Source organism: Gavia stellata, chromosome 3 (assembly GCF_030936135.1).
Source record: "Gavia stellata isolate bGavSte3 chromosome 3, bGavSte3.hap2, whole genome shotgun sequence".
NCBI classification, from domain to species: Eukaryota; Metazoa; Chordata; class Aves; order Gaviiformes; family Gaviidae; genus Gavia; species Gavia stellata.
The window spans coordinates 24,146,618-24,165,835 of record NC_082596.1 but is presented as its reverse complement, the minus strand read 5'-3'; the positions used below and the strand labels follow the sequence as shown (position 1 = coordinate 24,165,835).

The following is a 19,218-nucleotide window of genomic DNA, read 5'->3' as shown; positions in this document are numbered from 1 at the left end:
TTTCAAAATGTTTAAGCTAATGTTCATTGCACTCCTTTCCCCCTGCCCCTTTTTCATTCTGATGTAGGCTTATACATAGTGTTTGAGGTATTACATTCTCCTAAACTTCCCTAGTTGCCTGTAATTTTTGAAGCAAAACCAACAGAAACACGACAAATGCATCTTTTTTAAAATTAGAAGTGGAAGCCACAAGTCAGCTTAGATAGAATTGAAGTTTGGAAATGAGTCAATAAAAAAACAAAAGTCCTTTTTCTCTCCTTCCATCATCTGGTGTATTTTGGTATAAAACTCTTAGGTCTTTGTTCTCTTTGTAGCGTGCTTCAAAGACTGCATTTTGGATTAAGCTCATCAGGAAATTCACATTGTACTCTCTCATGGTGAATCTATTAGCAGTCATTATCACTTTCTCATTCTTAGTTAACAACACACATTTAAATCAAATATGTTTTGTGTGTGCATTTCAGTCCTGATTTTATATTGCCAGTTAAAATTTCACCAGCTGGTGAAGCTGAGATATGAAGATTAAGCTCATTTTCCTCCTTTTCCACATTTTTCGCTTTCCATGCTCTTCTCTTATTTTTGTTTTGATGATTATTTATCTTAGCAGAACTGCAGACCTACAGAATGTTGCGTAAATGTAGTCAAAGCCATGATCTATCCCAAAACCCATCTGATCTTGTAGAAAAGATGAATGGCAAGACAGGATGGAGAATAAGTTCTGAAAAAGGTGATACCAGTAAAATTCTAGACAAGAGAAAGCAAAAAGACTAGAAGTAGTTTTTAAATTATTAGCGTTTTGAGAAAATGGTAATCTAGCAGAAGGCCAGCACAGGAAGAGATCTGCGCAGGAAGGCAAATGGGAGGAAAACATAAATTGGTCTTTTCCATCCCTGCTGGCATTTCCCTCCTCTGCTCATTACTGAAAAGCACTTCAGGGAGGTGAACTTTCAGTCAAGATTTTAATCTGTCATTGTCCCTTTCCTCCACACTCCTCAGAAATTTATGCTTTCAAATATTTACCAGGGAAAGTATTTCAAAGTATCACCCAGGCAAATCAAATCAAAACTGCTGAGACAACTTTGCACTCAAAGAAACAACCATGTAAGCTATGCCAGCTTGCTGGGCGAACAAGTCTCCTCCTTGTGACTTGCTCAAGTAAAGACATAAATTGGGTTGCTTTATTAAATCCAAATGCACACTTGTGTTTTTAGGTGTTAACCTCTGTTTGATTCCTGGCAGTGAAGTCATGAACATCTCCGTAATTACTCATTCAAAGAGTAGCAAATATTATTTTTAAAATGCAGATAGGCATCTAGAGGCATCTCTAAGGGCAGCTGTGAACTAATTCCCATCAATTCTCAATAGAAACTCCCCATCTCAGATATAGGTGAGCATTTCATCATGTGATATCTTTAATACCTAAATACCTTTACAGAAATCCAACTTTAGTTGAATGTAACTACTCTTTCTTCTTTGGATGATTGCTACATACATTTTAGCTTTTGCATCTGAAAGCAGCAATCTCAAACTGAAAGCAGGTGCTAGGAAACCTGTATAAATATTGACTGCAGAACTGCCAAAATGGGAGTCAGATCCTGAGAGGAAAGCACAAATTGATCATCAGATAGCTGGCCCTTAAATGCCTTAAATTATTCTGTTGGCAAAATGGCAGAAGCTCCCTATTGAATCTGGTAGTTCTAGTTTACAGCACAGTTTAATGCAATTCTGTGGCTGTCAGAAGAAGTTAATGCAGACAGCCAAGGAAACAGTTATTTGGAATATGAGCACTCAAAGGAATTCTGAAAGGAGGAAAAAAACATTCCTCAAGATAGTCTAAGTGACAAGAAAAAAGAAAGTGCTTAAAAATAGGAAGGGCTAAACAGTAAGGGAAGGGATGTGACATAGCTTTGATCTATCAACATTAGAAGCCTTTTACTAGTGGAGGAGACTGTCAGAAGGAATGCAGGTCCAAAGAGTTTGACCTCTACAAAAGTCGCTACTTGGATAGTCACTGGAGAATATTCCTTGACTTGTCCATGTCACCAATGGCCCAAGGATTCCTATACCAATCTTATTCTACCAGGACACGATAGAGGTGTTTTATGAAGTTTAAAGGCTTTAAATAAAAGTTTGATTTCCCTTTGCTTAGTATGGGTCTTGGAAAAGATAAAGGGAATACAGAGGCATACCTGGAAAGTGAATCGGAATTTGGAAAGACCACTTAGTGATTTGTGATACACATTTGTATTCTTGCTACCTCATACATGCCAGCTACCTACTTCATACCTGCAGTCATCTGATCCTTTCAGAAATTTGTCTTAGTGTCTTAAGAGATAACTGCTAGAACTTTAGGAGAATATCACACTATCTTTTCTAATTTTGGAAAGGAGCATTAAGACTTAATTGAAAAAACTATTCAGCAAGATTGGGGCAGTTTGAAGAAGTGTATCAGAAATAAAGTCATTCTGTGAAGACAATATGAAAATCAGGAAAGAACTATTAGACCCACAGCTATCAAACCACATGCAAGATAATAAAATGGCATGGTGCATAAGTTTACAGCAAGGCAGAAAGAGTTTATTGCTAGCAGCCCTACTACAGTTAACAAAACTTTCAACTGAAACATAAGATACAGAGCAGAATAAACTATGAGAGTTATTTCACACAGAGATTTCACTATCAGGGGATATATCCGAAATTTTGGCACTATGTACAAAAGATGGCATTGTTACTGTCTATTCTCTGTTTTTCATGTAGATAAACTGGAGTCATGTTTTGTAATACATTTCGGCTGTGCTAATTTAAGCTTTGCAAGTTTACCACCACTTCTTTCTTTTAGTTGTGCAAGCAAATTTCCTGACAATTATTTTTTTTCTGGGGTTACTTGTAGCTTGGCTCAAGTCAGGTCAGTTCCTTCATCTTGGCTTAACAGCTGTTATAGCCAGCTAAGGGACCAACACAAGACGCATATGAAGAAGCTTCAGCAGATAGGAATAACATACACCAATAATGCCAAACATGTCCTTTAACAAGATCATCTCCTGGCAGTAGGTGGCATATACCCAACAAGGAACACTGAATGCATGTGTGTCTTTCCAGTCTTGCTGTTACAATAAAACAGATGTCAGCAACAGTCCCCAAACCCAGGATTCCCCAGCTAAGAGCTAAGCTATCCATGTGGGATATTACTGATGCATCGAGCCTGTGGATAGCAGCAGTGCTGTTTTGAGACAGAGCATCCCACTGACCATCAGTTCCCACTTTTTTGTGTTACGCTGCCATAGCTGCTTATGTAGCTGTATAATGAAGCAGACTAGGAGACTCATCCAGCTTAAAAAAAAAAAAAAAAACCCAAACCACCATGAGGAAGCAAAAAGAAAAAAATTTCATGTACATCAGCTTCCAGAACACAGCAGTGTCAACACAACAGGTGTTAGGAATGGTATAAGATTCCATAAGTAGTAGGTGCTCTGTAAGATTTCAATAATGCTTCAGAAAAGCATGCAAAATTACAGCCTTCTTATTTTGCAGGTATTCTGCTTTCCTACCTATTGCTCTCCTGGACTCCAGAAGTACCTGAAGAATAAAGAACAAGTTAAGTTCCCAAAGTCTCACCCAGTCTTCATTTAACAGACCAGAACTAAAAAAATGCTGCCATTCTGATATTGTTTAAAATACCTTACATGGGAATACTTAGCTCCTTCCCAATTTTGGAGTTTTAAAAAAGTTAATGTTTTCCCTCTCTTGTTCACTAAAGCCATCAGAACATCAATTAAGTATGAAAAAAATGCATACAGTAAGATATTTTTCCTGTAATCATTTTAAATCATGATAGATTGAGGAGGCACTTGTAGATCATCCATACTTTGTAAAACTATATTGAATTTTATTATCAAATACATTTTCTGTAGTTGAGAAATAAAGTCCAGAGCATGCAACTCCTGAAACTATCAATTGTCAAATACTTCAACTGCAACACTTCCATGAGAGAGTTACATTTTGTAGCCAACACCAGCCTGGCATGGAGACTGCCGGATAATCCAAGTCCATGGCTGAGAGAGGAACTGAGACAGCAGGCACTGTTTAGGCCAATCTATGATTCTATGGTCTTGCCTGGTTGCTGTAGGACCTGGCTGTGCGCCCAGCACAGCTTCACACTGTAAAGGAGGCCCTGGAGAAGTAATACCATCTGAATTGCTTCCCAGGATGCCACTCTTCTCTTGAAGATTTTGGTATGCAGCTCCTGGGGGCAGGAATTATGGCCACCCTTGCTTTAAGCTATTCAAAACATTTTGCATTTGTAACTTTGAGTTAGTGTGTAAGGGTTAAAGCAAGAAGAAAAACAACTAAAGTTCTGTTCCGTAAGAAAAATCTTTGGTGCCCCCTTGTGATTAAAATATTTTTATCAACAGAATGTATGCATTTGAAATTCAGTGAGGAAAGCAGTTCAACCCTTAAGATAATTTCACAATTAAGTTAGTTAATTGAGCAAAGCATTTCAAGAAGTAGTTTGTTTTCTTGTTATCCATTCTGTGTTGTATGACATTCTCCCTGCACTACTCTATGACCATTATTTAAACCAAGGAAAAAGTCCAGAACAGGAACTTAAATAGTGCACCAGTGAGCATTTCTGTTTGAGCAGAAAACAGGATCCATATTTTGCCCTTCACAAAAAAATCATGCTCCCTCTTACTATGCCCCTTTGGGATACAGAGTCTTGGAACAATTTCTTGGCAGAAACACTTCCAATAGCAAGGCTGGAGAATAACTGCATCGCAATAATAGTTTTTGTATGCCACAACAGAATACACAATGGGAAAGGATAAGGGAATTTGAACCTGAAATTCCAATACTTTGTGGGAGTGCTTCTTTTGTGCAAAATTTTTCCAAAGATGGGAAAGTGTTCAACACAACCAAAATTCATGTTTAAAAGCCAAAGATGTTGCTATTGCCACAATATGTGTAGCATCTAATCTATCAAAACGTGCACCAGGAAAATGCGATGGATTTGTAGCAGAGGAAAACTTCATTTTGTATCCCAATGGTCTACATATAGGCTAGGTACTGAGCTACTGAGTCCTGGCAGAACAAGAAATTTCTAGGGGATGTGTTCTTCAGGACTCAAATAATGTATTACACACAATTCAGTACTTAGGGAACTTTAGTGTCCGCTCAGTGAACATGAGATAGGAGTCCCCCATTTAGGCAACAGCAGCACTTTAGGATGATAATTAACATTTTTACTGAAGTGGAAGACCACTGCACAACTGGTCACTAATTCTGCAATAACCTTGCAGCTCCACATGACAACTTTTAGCAAGTGTTACTGTATTTATCTAGGGTACTATTGCTTCCCAGCTAGCTGTTCCACTTTTGCCAGAAGTTACTATGTTCCTACCGCTTCAGCTAGTTTCAGTCATGACACAATGCCTAAGTTTAAACAGCTTATGGAAGTAAGTTTTTCACTATGATTCAGGACTGAAAAGAAGCAGCTGAAATACAAGCACAGTTTCCACGTCCCATTTGCCAGGGATTGAAGGTAACTACATAGTTAAGACACAACAACCCTTGCAGAACTGTTTTCAGAATGAGTTTTTGAACACAGAGGGGAAAAATTAGAGGGCTTTTAACACATGAACACCAGTCTCAAGTCAGAGATCTACTTTTATATGAAGCTTCTAGTATTTAACATCAGTGTTTATGAATTCATTCAGAATGCCATGCCACCCATATTTTCAGCTGAAGAGTTGGTTTCTTTACTACTCATCCATTAGCACCCAGCTCAAAAAGGCCGTGCTAGCATTTAGGCTTCCAACAAGCTTGGGCAGGTTCTAATACTGTACAGAGGCTTGTCAAAGTTGAGAGGAAAAAAATGTGTTAAGTCTTTTTGTAATGAGAATTTCAATTAATCAGAGCTCAGGAAGTCAGAAGTAAAAGCAAGCTTTGTTTTTGTTTAACTAAAAATAAACATGTAATTCCCAAGAAGCAGTCAGATTTTGTTGGGGCAACTGACAAGTGATAACAGAATCTGCTAGATGTTTTGCATCAGAAAATCCTATAAGATTCACTACAGAAAAAGAATTTGCACTTATAAAAATATAATATAATCACACCAAATACTAAATCACCATGAGACTGAAGTGGAGAAAAAAAAGCCTGAAGCTTAGTAGTACAAAGTATGAGGTTATGCACTTATGGTTCAGTAAGAATTTATGGAAAAAATGGGATCTTTTCAAAATTTGAGATATGTGGGAGTACTACACCTAGTGACTAAACTGCAAGTGTGCAGAAGACAAAAGAAATGCTAATCTTGGTATGCATTGGTCAAAGTATTTCTGGTACAGAAAAGAAAGCCCTAATACTATTCAAGGTCTTGAGGAGGTTTTACCTGGAATACTGGTTGCATAGATTCAAAAGAATAGATTCCAATGGAAACAGTGAAGAGTCATTAAGACAATCCATGAAATAGAGGTTGTATCTAAGAGATGAGACTAAGTTCAGTTTTTTGTCAATGAAAAAGAGTGAAGGGGTATTTATACTACACAATGATAACATTGGGGAAAAAAGCCTAAGGGGAGGAACAGATGTATAGAATAGCTATTTTAATAGCAATATTGAAAAAAGGAAACTGGTTAACTGAATAGTAATCTGGAATAGGTCTCCAACATGAAGGTCATGAGACAGTATTCTATCCACTTTTAAGACAGAACTTGATGGGTTGACATAAGAGTTGGCAGTAGACTCCAGGAGTCCCTTTCTAATCTGACACTCCTGTATTTCTTCATGTGCCTATGAAAACAGAAAGAAAAGGAATTAATTCTTGTATTAAAATTAACTTAAATAGCCTAATCTGCCTAAGGGGTACTAATGAATAACCAATGTATGGAATAGGAAAGTAATCTGACAGATGTTGAGCTCCTTATATTAAATGAATGAAATTTTTTTTATCATTTTTAGCTAGTTAGTAATAGAACATACTAACATTCTCTGTCCTATAAACAATTCAAAAGTTTTATAACAAATTTTCACCTAAGCTCTCCCATACCAAGGAAAGAATGATCAGACTTATTTAATTATCAGAATTATTTAATTCCAATTTCCTTCTCACAGGCCACTTGAGGTTCATGGTTGCTACTCCAACAAAATTACTTATAAAGTACAATTCTTGCAGCAACATCTGTCAGCAGCAAAAGGTTACTTCTAAAAATTCTTTTTTAGAATTTAAACCCACAGCTCTGGCTCAAACCATCACCTTCATAAATCTAAACACATTGCTTAGGTATCCTTTGTAGGCAATATCACTCCTCCCACTATAGATCCTGCCTGTCTGAAGGGAAATAAGGATTGCAAAAAAAAAGTTTTCAGTAGCAAATAAACCCAATATTATCTTGAACATTAATTTTAATCTCATTATCCCCATCTTCCAGAATGAAAGAAAATTCTCTCCTCCCTTTTCAACAATATGTTGTCAATTGTAAGAAAAATTCTTGAGCTGGAGAATAATCATGGGCAGGATATTTTAAGAAACTCTTGACCATTGTCATTTCTACCCAAGGACCACTTTTGCATCCTCCTTCTCTATGCTGGCTAGAAGTGTTAGTACCTGACTTCAGGTGTCTGAGAATTAATTCAGCCCAGTAGAAAAAGATGCTAAACATGAATCCATAGACTCCCTGACACTCATGGACTGTTTTTGTTTGGGTTTTTTGTTTTGTTTGGGGAGTGGGGTTTTTTTCTTTTTACAAAGTAGGAACTTATGTTCTCCTTTGCTGTTTCATTCAAGTCCAGGCTCATATAGCTTCGTGGTATCTGATGGAGACCAATTAAGGGATACAGTATACAGAAAAAAGCATACTAACAGGGACTCAGAAAAGTTACTTCTGCTCTTCTACCCCAAAGACTTCATTTCTGTCAATAATGCAATCAAATATCATGAAAGAATTTTGATTCCTTTCACCCAAACTATTAGAGGCTATTAGATAACTATAACATATCTTGTGTTCTATTAGATATGTTATACTTTACCCACACATTAAGTATATCACTATTTTATTTCAAGGCATAAAGCTAATTTTATTTTAAAAAAATATCACTGTCAGAGAGGAGCATTACCCATAAACAAGAAGTCTGGCTCTCTCACTTCCCCCACCTCTGGTGTAGCAGTGGACGACAGCAGAGAACTCATTTCACCCAAACACCAGAGCATAGTTACATTTGTGATAAACCTAACTGAACAAGAGACATTTGATTCAAGAAGAGATTTTTGTGAGGCAGATTTAGAAGGAAAAGAGCTTTAAACATGCCAAAACGGGGGGGGGGGGGGGGGGGGGGGGGAATGTTTAAAATTGTGAAATATGGTTCAAGTCTTTTTTCCTCTCAAGCTACTCCTTGTTGGATGGACACGCTAGATGTCAAAGATACTACCTCTAAAAAAAATAATGCCTATACCATAACCAATTTACCACTCCCATTCTCCGTGAATTATTCAGATTTTAGCAAAAGCAAACTCCTTTGATAAGGTCACACATATCTTACCAGAATTTTTTCTTCAAAGGGAAAGGATATTTAACAACTGTTTCTTAAACTGAGTTCCCATATGGCTTTCCATCCAAATGTGTACCCGTTTCAGAAATACTTTCAGAACTTTAGCAAAAGTTTTCAAAACAAGGCTTGCACCTTATGTATTTCTGGACTGGACTGCACTACCGCACATCAGAAAGCAAACTAAATCCTCTCACTGTCTGTCATAACTCTCCCATCTGTTTCAAGGATGCATTTAAAGCTTTGTTTTTCTTTGCTTTTTTTTTTTCTTTTTTATATTAGAGACATGAAGTACACTGGTATTTAGCTAAGGTAAAATGCAGTGATGCCAATAGCAGCCTGACATGCTATGACATGCTGTACTTATTCTGTACTACAGTTACTATCATCCCCTATTTTATTTGATAGTTCAATGATAAGAAACAAAACTAATCCAAATTAAGTTATTATAAAGTTACAAACTATATGCATTCAGATTCTTGTGTAATATAACTTCTTACCTAGAAAGTTCTTCATGTCAGTTTAACCTTTAATAGAAACTACTAAACATTTCTAAAAATGTATAGTTAGTTACTTTATACTTTATATAAGAATAAAAGAACCAATCCAATAGTTCTCTGAACTAAATTAATTTTTAAGTAGACCTTGAATACTTAAAGCTCCAAACAATTAGGAAAAGTCAAATATTAAACAAATCAAATAATTTAACAATTTTCTTGCTTGCAGTCTCCTCTCTAATGACTTGCCATTCTTCCTAAGCCAAAACTGTATACACACACACCTCTCTATATTCCCTACTCATCCCAAAAATCCTTCCCCTCAATTGTTCCCTCAGAATAGGTTCTATATAAACTCCTCTTTCAGCCTTCCAGTTTAAGTGCTACCAGTCTAACCCTAGACAAGAATAATGCAAAGGCTTAGCAAATACAAATAAGTGTGGAATGAAAGTGTGATAATTTTATTCATGCAATAAACATGATTTTCTGGCCAATATATTGTGTTTATCCCTTCTTTAATGATACCATATTTGATTAATAAAGTTAGTAATAAAACTTCTATGGCACTTTAGTAACGATTTTGTTCCTCCTCCTTCCAAATGCTATGTGGAGCTACTATCCCAGAAATCAAACATGCTAAAAGTACTAACCATATTACAAATCACAACAGTTAGAGATGAGAAATAGGAAGTCATATTTCTAGAACATCCTGAAATCAATTATCCTGGTTCATTTGTCTTAAACATCCACAGATTGTGTGGAAAGAAAAAATTCAGATGTTATTTGGAATTTTCAGACAATAAAAATAAAGGGATATGTGAATAAACATTAATAGAGGCAAATACACAGCTCATGGGTTTGCTGTTATTTTTTTTTATCGGACTACTTTTTAAATAGCTCAATGGTAAGTCTTACCTACAAATACACACAGTAAAATTACAATATCACGGATATAACACATAGGACAAAATCAGAGGGAGAGTGGGGAAGAAAAACACCAGCTGACTACAAGTGTTCTGCAAGATGCTTGTGGCAAATTAACTCCTTGAAAGGACAAGTAGGACAATATCAGTTGGAGAAGTAAATTGATATTATATTTCATAGAGCAAGTACTGTGTCCACTTCTGTCACCTGTCTTTCATGCTGTTTACAATTGCTAGGACTTAAAAAAACCCATAAAAATAATTTGAGGTCTGAGAGGCAGATTAAGTTCTTTTTCTGTAAAGGATCAGCATATTTAGTTCAAGAGCAAAATCAGTGAATTCCCTTAATTAAATCTACAGATAGAGAAAGGATGATTTCTAGCAGTAGATAATCCTTTAATTCAAGCAGAAGTATGAAGATGATCCAGTATCTGGAAGCTGAAGTAAAGTCAGACTCAGTATAAAGGTAAGTTCACAACAAGGGTAATGCAACAGCATATTTAGATACATGAATATATACTATATCACCTGAAGTTTTCAGGTAAAGACAAAAACTCTGTAAAAACCAGTACAATAGAATATCTACATAGCATTAGCTTGATTTAGAAATTGCTATTCTATTGACTTCCATTACAGAGGCTAAGAGAATAACAAAATAATTATTCTGACATAAAATTCAGACAACTAATATATTACTTTTGAGGTATCATCATTTATATAGGTAGAAGTATTTTTTGCATATGTACCTAGTGCCCCACTTTAAGATATTTTAAAACACTTACTGTAATTTAAAGTGAACAATAAATAAATCCCATTAAAAAGATTTTTTTAAAATAATTTTCTTTAATTTGTCATTAAGACAAGAATCACATTCTTAAACATCTATGAGGTGCTGTAAGCTAGATATTGAAGACTACATTTAAGAGACTTTATTAAAAATTTAAGTTGTTAGTAAGTGCCTAGCTACTACACAACAGGTAAAACAAGACATAAAATATTTTAAAATGTTCACTTTTTTCAAAAACAAAAATACACTAAATTGATTAAGATATATACATGAGACCTTATCTTGATAAGTCAGCAAAAACACATTGTATGAGACTTTCGAAATGCATATATTTAGGAAGAATATGAACAAGATTAAGGAATTCAGGAGAAGGGGAAAAGGAATTGAGTGTAAGGACTTACATGCCTTACAAATTTAGAGTCTTTTTAAATTTCTTTTGCTTTGGGTGCTTCCTGGAGGAGCATCTTTTTTGTTCTTCCATTTTGCAGATAAACTATTACATTCTTTTGACCCATGGAAAGCATGCAGACATAAAATACAGAACTCAAATGCACATGCCTCTCTGCTACATAGTCCCCGTTTCTTTACCAATTGATATTTAGCAGGATATTGACATCTTGGACAGGGTTTTAGAGCTTCATCAGTGAACAGAGTTTTAGCAACCTGTAGCAAGAGGAAGAAGAGAAGAGCTATTTAGTTCTTGTAAATGAAAATTTTCTAAAAATGGAAAGTGAAGAGTTTCTTAGCTACTTACTTTTATGTATTCTTCCTGTCTGCTAGTTGAATGGGGAACAGAACTGCATCTCCTGGGTGTAAGTTCAGTATGTGAAGGTGGTGTTTGTACTACAGGAGTTCTGGCTTGAGCTTGAACGGGCCTTAGAGCAGATCTATTGAGAACATTAAGTCTTGTGGCAGCATCTTCAGCTTTCAAGAAATATTCCTGTTAAAGTATATATTTATAAAGAAAGGAAATAAAAACCCACAAAAGGAAGCAAATAAGGGTTTTATTTCATTTGGGATTTGCAGCTGGTTTTCACTTTTTTGTTTTCCCTCTGCAACACATTAGAAAAGGAAATTATGTATAGTCCACGTATTTCCCATTAAAATGTTTACATTTAGTAAGGGAACAAGAGACAGGAACCATTAAAAATAAAGTCCCCTGAGCAGGGTAAAAAGCCAACTGTCTTTTAGCACTCTTTACTGGTCGTCATGTTTCTGAATTAGGAGACATCTCAATAGTAAGCATGGAATTAGCAAACATAAGTTTTGTCACAGTTAAAGCAAGGTTACACTGAAGTGTGTGTGTATACACACGTGGAGGATCTAAAGAAAATTATACTGCTATTAATATGCTTACGTTTCTAGATACCCTTTAAAAGACTTCTATATGTCCTTCTGATGTTCACAAGTACACCATGAAGAAGCTTAGCCACAAGCAGTCCTGAAAATAATCAGGAAGCAGTCTAGAGTGGGTCCTACTGCACTGCAAACTAGAGTGAAATTGAAAATGAGGAACATCATGGCACAAAGGTAAGAACAGGGTTTAAGATCCAAAACCAGAATCAGTGGAGGAAAAGATCCTACAGGATTCTCAAGAAGGAGAGGAAAAAAGAAAAAAAAAGAAAGAGTATCCATGGTTGAAAGACTAGTGGTCAAACTGTGGACACTTGAAAAGCAATAAAAGCAATTACATTCTCCTGTTAGAATCCTTCACATACTCATGTCGGAACTGTCGCTATCAATTACCTTTCTGTAGCTTTACAAGATGTTTCCTCTTTCCTCTGACCTGTCTTCTTTCACACTCGAAAAAAATATTACCTTTGAGACGAACCTTACCCCAGCTTCTTCTTTCAGGTGTTTTATGTACAACTTTCTCCTCTTATCTGCACTTTTATCTTGTACAATGATTTCACGCCAATTTTTGCTTACTTTCCAAATGCTGGAATAAATGAATGAAAAAAATTATCCACTTTCACATTTTTGCCAAGTAGTACAGAGGTCATGATAATAAGACTACGTTTTAAAGATTTTTGCATGATTTCATATACTATTGGTCATTTTACAGACTACTGCTGTATACTTCAAGAGTTCACCATATTGTTATGAAACACAGATCTCATGTACTCTTATGTACCACTGTACAGAATAATAGAAGAGTCTAGAGAACAATTGCAATATAAATAACACAGCATATCTGTTAATTAAATAAGTTTCTTCCTTCCTCATAAGCCACTTAAGTTTTTTCTAGTCACATTTTTGTGTGTTAAGTGTTCTGAAAACATCCACGCCCTTATACTTCCACCTATTCTCCCATTCCCTTTGTAACTAATAACACACACAGCACTCCTGATTTCTTTGAAATAAGTGACAGTCTCTATTGATTAAAAATTATAAAAATTTTTAAAAAATTAAAATCTAGAACACTACTCATGAAACAAAATTCTTTGAGCATCTTTGTGCTCAGAAATAACTGAGGAGATTAAATACACAAGGAAAAAGATCTAGAAAATGTGTTTTGAGTACTATACAATTGAGGAACTTGTAATGAGAAGAAATTACTTTCAGGCTTAAAGAAATTTTTAATATATTTTAAAAATATATAAGTACTGTGATTTAGTTTTAAGTTTACTAATTCCTGTTTGGCTTTTTGTTTGTTTGGTTTGGTTTGTTTGTTTTTTAATTCCCCCACACAGTATATTTTTAGAACTACACAGAAAGAGCCACTTGGTTAATGGTGACAAAACTTTTTAATTTCCCCAGAAACAAATTCAATTGACAACACCCACTATTCCAGAAGTTATATTAATTTATTTGCAGAAACACATATTTTCACCTTTTCTAGGGAAGAAAAAAACCCACAGTAGTACTTACCTGCATAGACTTTCCACTGTCAAAGCATCTAAAACTATAGCAAGAACATGTTTTAAATTTCTGTATTTTAATTCTGTTAAAATATCTAATTTTTCAAGGCCCATTTTCTTGCCAATAAGTCCAGCAAGAACATGTTCTAATGCAAATATTTCTGTTCCATCAATATGCTCTGATATTTGATTTTGGTCTGATCTTTGTCTTTGCAAGCAAATTTCATGAACTATTTTCAGAGCTGGAGTCCTTGCAAGATCTCCATGACTTACAGCTAGGTCTCCACCAGGCTGTTCTTCTAAAACTAATGCACGGTCTTCACTGACAAAGTTTCTTTCTTCTGATAACGTACATGCTGAAATAGAAGGACCACCATGATGATCTTCTGTCTCTGACTGTGAGCCTTGTTCCCGAAGAGTGGATAACCTTCTAACTCGTTCAAGTTTTCTTGTCTTTCTTTTACTATCCAGAATTTTGGAACCTTCTTTACGGTTTTGGAAGAACTCTTGGAAAGATCCCTCATGATCAGACAATGAGTCTCCTGATTTGTCCAAATGAAGTGAATTATATCCACTATCCTCAGGTGTTGAAAGATCTGGGTAACTTGCCAGCTTTACAGGCGGAGAGTTTATATCACATATTTCGAAGTTAAAGTTCTCCACAAGACTGTTGATAGAAGTCAGGAACTTACCCTCACTGGCCTCAGGTAACACACTGTAAGTAGGAGTCCTAAGCAACCCATCACTAGCACTCATAAGGACACTTTCATTGAATTCATTAGCATTACTAACAATAGCATCCTTACACTGAATTGGAGATAAACATTCTGGTTCTAGCAATAAGGGGTCTTTACATTTGGACTCATCTAGCGTAGAAGTCCTTTGTTGTGAAAAGGAAAGTCTCCATTTTGAGCAATCGGGATTAGAGTCCTCAGTTTTTGAAGTGCTAGTTGTCAGAGGTTTGTAACTTTTATCTTTTGGAGAATCTGAAGTAGTTTGTAAAAGCTTTTTTTCAGAGCTCAGAACACAAGAGAATATTTTTTTCCTGCTGCTTCCTGAAGAACTAGCTTGTCTTTCACAGCATCCTACAGTTGTGCCAGCTGGAACAGTCTTATATAAAAGCAGTCTCCTGCGTAGTGAGGAGCCTTTTCTACTCACTTTAGGAGTTTCAAAGAAATCTACACTTCTATTTGCTTCTCTTCTTTCTGATGAGGAGATAGAATTCATTTCATTTTCAATAGATGATGACCCAGGAAAGAGGGCATTTGGATGAATGTGCTCAGAATGCTCTTGTAGCAATGATAAACTTGTTACACTCGGTGCTTCTTTATGTTCTACATCAGGATCTTTTATTGACTCATTGCATCTGCTGTCCAGAAATACTGAAGTGCTACATGCATCTTTAAAATTGGAGTATTTAACATTGCTGCTGGGAGATGTTAATCTATTCCTTTTAAGAATATTCAACATTACTGAATGACTGTCCGACATCTTCTGCTTGGCACTTTGACTTTTTAAATGAAGATACCAGTGTTATTTCTGAAACAAACGATAAAAGTAGTCACCAAACACCCTCAGATTAGTGAGAAAGCCTTGTGTAAGTCTATCAGGCTAGCAGCCGTGACAAAAGTATTTTCATCAGTCTTAGCAGAAACAACTCCCTCTTGTTCCAATAGGACCAAGATTTTTATTAGCACTGTGTTATTGGTTCATCCAACCACTAACAGTTGAGTCCTCAAGAACTAGCAGAAGCTCTGGTAATAGATGAGTTTAGACAAAAAGCTTTTTCTCCTCAAGAAAAATGAGAGGATTAATCATGAAGTCAGAAGTCTACAGGTCTCCCTATTATTTAGATCCCTACAGACCCTGGAGGGAATAAAATTTGACCTCTAGTTACAAAGTGAACAGTGCTTTTTTATCTGCCTTAACACTTAAATGTTATTTTGTAAAGAAGCTCTCTGCTTTTGCTCAGCTCTGTGGGTAAAATGAGTGTTCTGAAGCTTTACACTTTAAAGAAACTGATGGACTGACTATACATCCTCTCACCATGTACGTAGAAAGAAAAGTCTAAAATAAACTTGGTAAGTATAAAAGCTTTTAAGAGTTACTATATATTTTCCTAGAAAAGTTACAAGTGGCTGATGCACCCATTTAAGTAAGAGATGTAAGAATACAGACTTACTTTTTTGCCATTCATACACGGCAGAGTTTCTCCACCCTAACCAGAGTGGCAATAGCTCACTGCTTTCTATGCGCAAGACACAGTAATCATATAAAAGATGTTATGATTAATGCCTGTATGAGAGCTGTTCTCACAGAAACCATAGTAGTTCACATAAACGTTGTAAGAATTTCAAAGTCTGAATTGGCACCTTTTACTGGGGTATGTTACTGGCCTCTAGAACTGCTATTTTGGAACATAAGCCTGGAAATAGTCATTGAATTTTCAGAACATAAGAAAATAGGAATCTTTAAAGGTGATTTAAACACCAAGTATTAAGACATTGCTAATCCCAACAGTCCTGACTTAGTCAAGCCCTAAGCCACCAAATATAAGCAGTGAGAACCCAAATTGCCTGGGGTGTGGGGAAACCATTCTTTGATGATCTTGGGTCATTTAATTAGCATTTTTTGACCCATACTGAAGGCAGTTTATAGTATCATTGCAATATAGAAAGTGCTTTGTTTTGTTTTCTACTGTGAGGAGACAGCAACGTATAGAAGTTCAAAAGACACAGGATATTAAAGAACAGACTGTAAGAATTTGGCATAAAGGCCTATAGAATCATGCTATGAAATCAATCATGCTGTGAAATCAAACAGGTTTAAAACAAACAAAAAGAATCCATCCACATAATTGAGAAAAATTCTTCCAAGAAAGACAGGTACATGAAAATAATTCCAAGACGACGACAAACTCTAAAGTCTAGCCTGCTACCTCTCCCCCCGCCATTTACCTCTACAAGTACCTTACTTTCACATTTGTTTTCCCTTACTGCTTTTTCCTCATTCCCTGTTTTTACTTGGTGAAATAAATGACAGTACAAATAGGCAACGCAAAGGCATAGCTTTAAGCTAGTTATTACATGAATTAGGGATAACTTCCTTGACAGCGCAAGACCAACTCCAAGCAGCGTCTAGTGTTTCATCTGCATCACTTTTGAACATTTTAGGCAATAGGCTGAAAATGCTGTGTCATGAACTAGAAAATAACTTTTAAAAGATAGGAAAAGGGTATAAAGAGTCTCTGTATAGTGCATTGCTGCTCTTCAGTTGATTATTCACTCTATGAGCAGAGGACCACATCAGCATAGTTCTATTTTTGTAAAAGGAGGAAGACCTATAAGAGGCCTGTAATAACAATAGGTCATTATCTTTGTGTAATCTACAAAAAGAATAGAGGTTTCATTTTCTATGCTGAATTTTGGTGAACTGCAGTTAGTTAGCAAACTTTGCCAGGAGATATTCCTGCCAAAAATGCTGATGGGCAGACATTTAGATTTGAATGCTATTTAGAGACAGCTATTCAAAATCTCAATCCCACCGAAAAAAAAAAAAATCACATACCCACACTTACCTTTAAAAATATTAATATTTTCCTTAAACGCAGTCAAACTAACCACACATTTAACAAAAGTGCACAGACTTGCAGGTTTAGAAACTTAAAGTTCAGGCAGCATGCTGAAGAAATGATAAAAGGAAAACTCACGCTTGCAGTTTCATTCTCAGACATTCCGTGGGAGAAGTTATCTAATCTTATGAACAACTGAGAGCAGAGGAAATTTAAAATATTACAGTATAAAATAATTTAAGCAAACTTGTGTTTCCAGTAACATAAAATCACAAAAAACCCCAAGTTTTTGCAGCTGTAGGGGAGATCAGAATAGGAGAGTTAAAGGAAATGTTGATAACTCAAGAAAAAGCCAAAAATATGCTGTAAATACGGCAATGTCCAGCAGGAGGAGCCTGTGAGCTTACTATATTGATTTTGAGTGAACAACTGAAAAAATCATGGGGAAGCCGCTGCAATACAGACACTGAGTGAACAGTGTCCATCGCACTTTTTTACAGCAAATCCCAGTATACACCTCATTTTTGTATACACATTAATTTTTTTCAAAACATACACGTTAAGATTTAATTTGATACAAAGTCTCATTCTGCAAGTACAGTAGAGAAGGGAAAGCCTTTCAGAGGTGCTGAACATCTCAGAATGAGATGCTACTTACATTCATAAGAGATGCCTAGCAAAACCTCTTATCACTTGTTTAGTGTTTTATAAGCATTTCCTTTTTTAACAGGAGAAAAGTTTCATCTACTAGATTTAATACATAACGTCAAGCCCTTTTCATTTGGGGCTCTTGAATTAATTTCTGAAAGTATTGTTAAACTTGTTTTAGACATCATGAAACAGGTGTGCAGGGAAGGAAAGACTGATCACACAGCAAGTCAGTTACAGAGAAATGTATCTGCTAAGTGTAGATTCTTGTGCTCTATACATTTCTCATATTTATTATGAATTTTGTAGTTCTCAAATTGATCTACAAGTCAACAGCAAACTTTCTCGCAGTTTACAGAACAAAATATTTCATAATCAGAGACACAAACTAAATTAAGAGTAGGATTCAGACATTTAAACAAGGAATAATTTCTGGTAAGCTTAGTCTTACAAAGTGTCCTAAAGAGATAAAAATGTTGATTACTAAGAAGACAATGTAAATGGTGCCTGTAACTTAGACATGAGTTCTAGAATAGTCATGCCTGTTCCTGATACTAGTTTACGTTCTGCAGTAACACAGACTGAACATTTATGCCTCAGACAAGGTGTTTTCTGTCCTTGTTTGTCACCATTCACCATTGTTAACAAAACAGATAAAGGCAAAGTTTTGGTGATACAAGAACATTTTCTCTGTTACTTAAACAGATATCTTATCTGCCGTAAAACTGACTTTATAGGAAGCACCCAGATCTAAAAACAGAGAAGTTTTTAATACCTTCAAAGGTATTAATACTGAAGATGGCATAGCTAAATCCTATCTGTAAGATGCGGGTCACTTACCCTAATTTGTGAAGCAACTCGAGATCTTCCAAAGCAAAGATGCTGTATTCAAAGTGTTGTTTACCCCTACTGATAACCTGAAGTGAGAAAGGATGTGGAGAGGAAAGAGAGATGCAGGAGAAACATTACTCAACTGAGACGCAGTTTTCAGTCGGTCTCTGTATGCATTCACTGCAATGTCTAATTACCCAGCGATGAAGGCAATTGTCGGCTCCCTAGGGACGAGCACCCGAAGGTCTCTCAGTCACCTGGGTTGCCGGACACCAAAGCAACAGCTTCACCTCCTCATCTGGCAAATCGCTGGGCACAGGAAACAGAGCCTAGAGGCTCCCCACCACCGAGTGCAGCTGAGGCGGTCGGCGGGGCTCCCCGAGAAGGGGTGAAGGCGAGGAACACCCCTCCTCGGCTGGCTGGAGAGAACGGGAATCCTGCCGCCTCAGCAGCTCGCCGCCCGGCTCCGGGGCCCGTTGCCCTTAGCGAGGAGCCGCTTCGCTTCTCTCCACCCACACCGACTCCTCGCGTGCGGCTACTGCTGCTTTCCCTCGCTTGG

The 19,218-nt window shown here is 36.4% G+C and overlaps 1 protein-coding gene across 1 annotated transcript; it reads right to left on the bottom strand.

Annotated features, from left to right (window-relative positions):
• Positions 1–11,162: 11,162 nt before the first annotated feature.
• FBXO43 (F-box protein 43) lies at positions 11,163–15,100 on the bottom strand. The gene is made up of 4 exons (XM_009811358.2): positions 13,620–15,100; positions 12,585–12,687; positions 11,503–11,688; positions 11,163–11,411 (listed from the first exon to the last, which is right to left on the bottom strand). The coding sequence occupies exons 1-4, from the start codon at positions 15,098–15,100 to the stop codon at positions 11,163–11,165; spliced, it is 2,019 nt and encodes a 672-aa protein (XP_009809660.2).
• Positions 15,101–19,218: the final 4,118 nt, after the last annotated feature.

What these genes read in the sequence shown, in the direction of transcription:
- FBXO43 (XM_009811358.2), bottom strand. Translation starts at nt 15,100, where the DNA reads ATGTCGGACAGTCATTCAGTAATGTTGAATATTCTTAAAAGGAATAGA. An exon ending in ACCTGAAAGAAGAAGCTGGG is followed by an intron (nt 11,689 to 12,584) that starts GTAAGGTTCGTC and finishes ATACTTTAACAG; the next exon opens with GAATATTTCTTGAAAGCTGA. An exon ending in GACAGGAAGAATACATAAAA is followed by an intron (nt 11,412 to 11,502) that starts GTAAGTAGCTAA and finishes CTCTTGCTACAG; the next exon opens with GTTGCTAAAACTCTGTTCAC.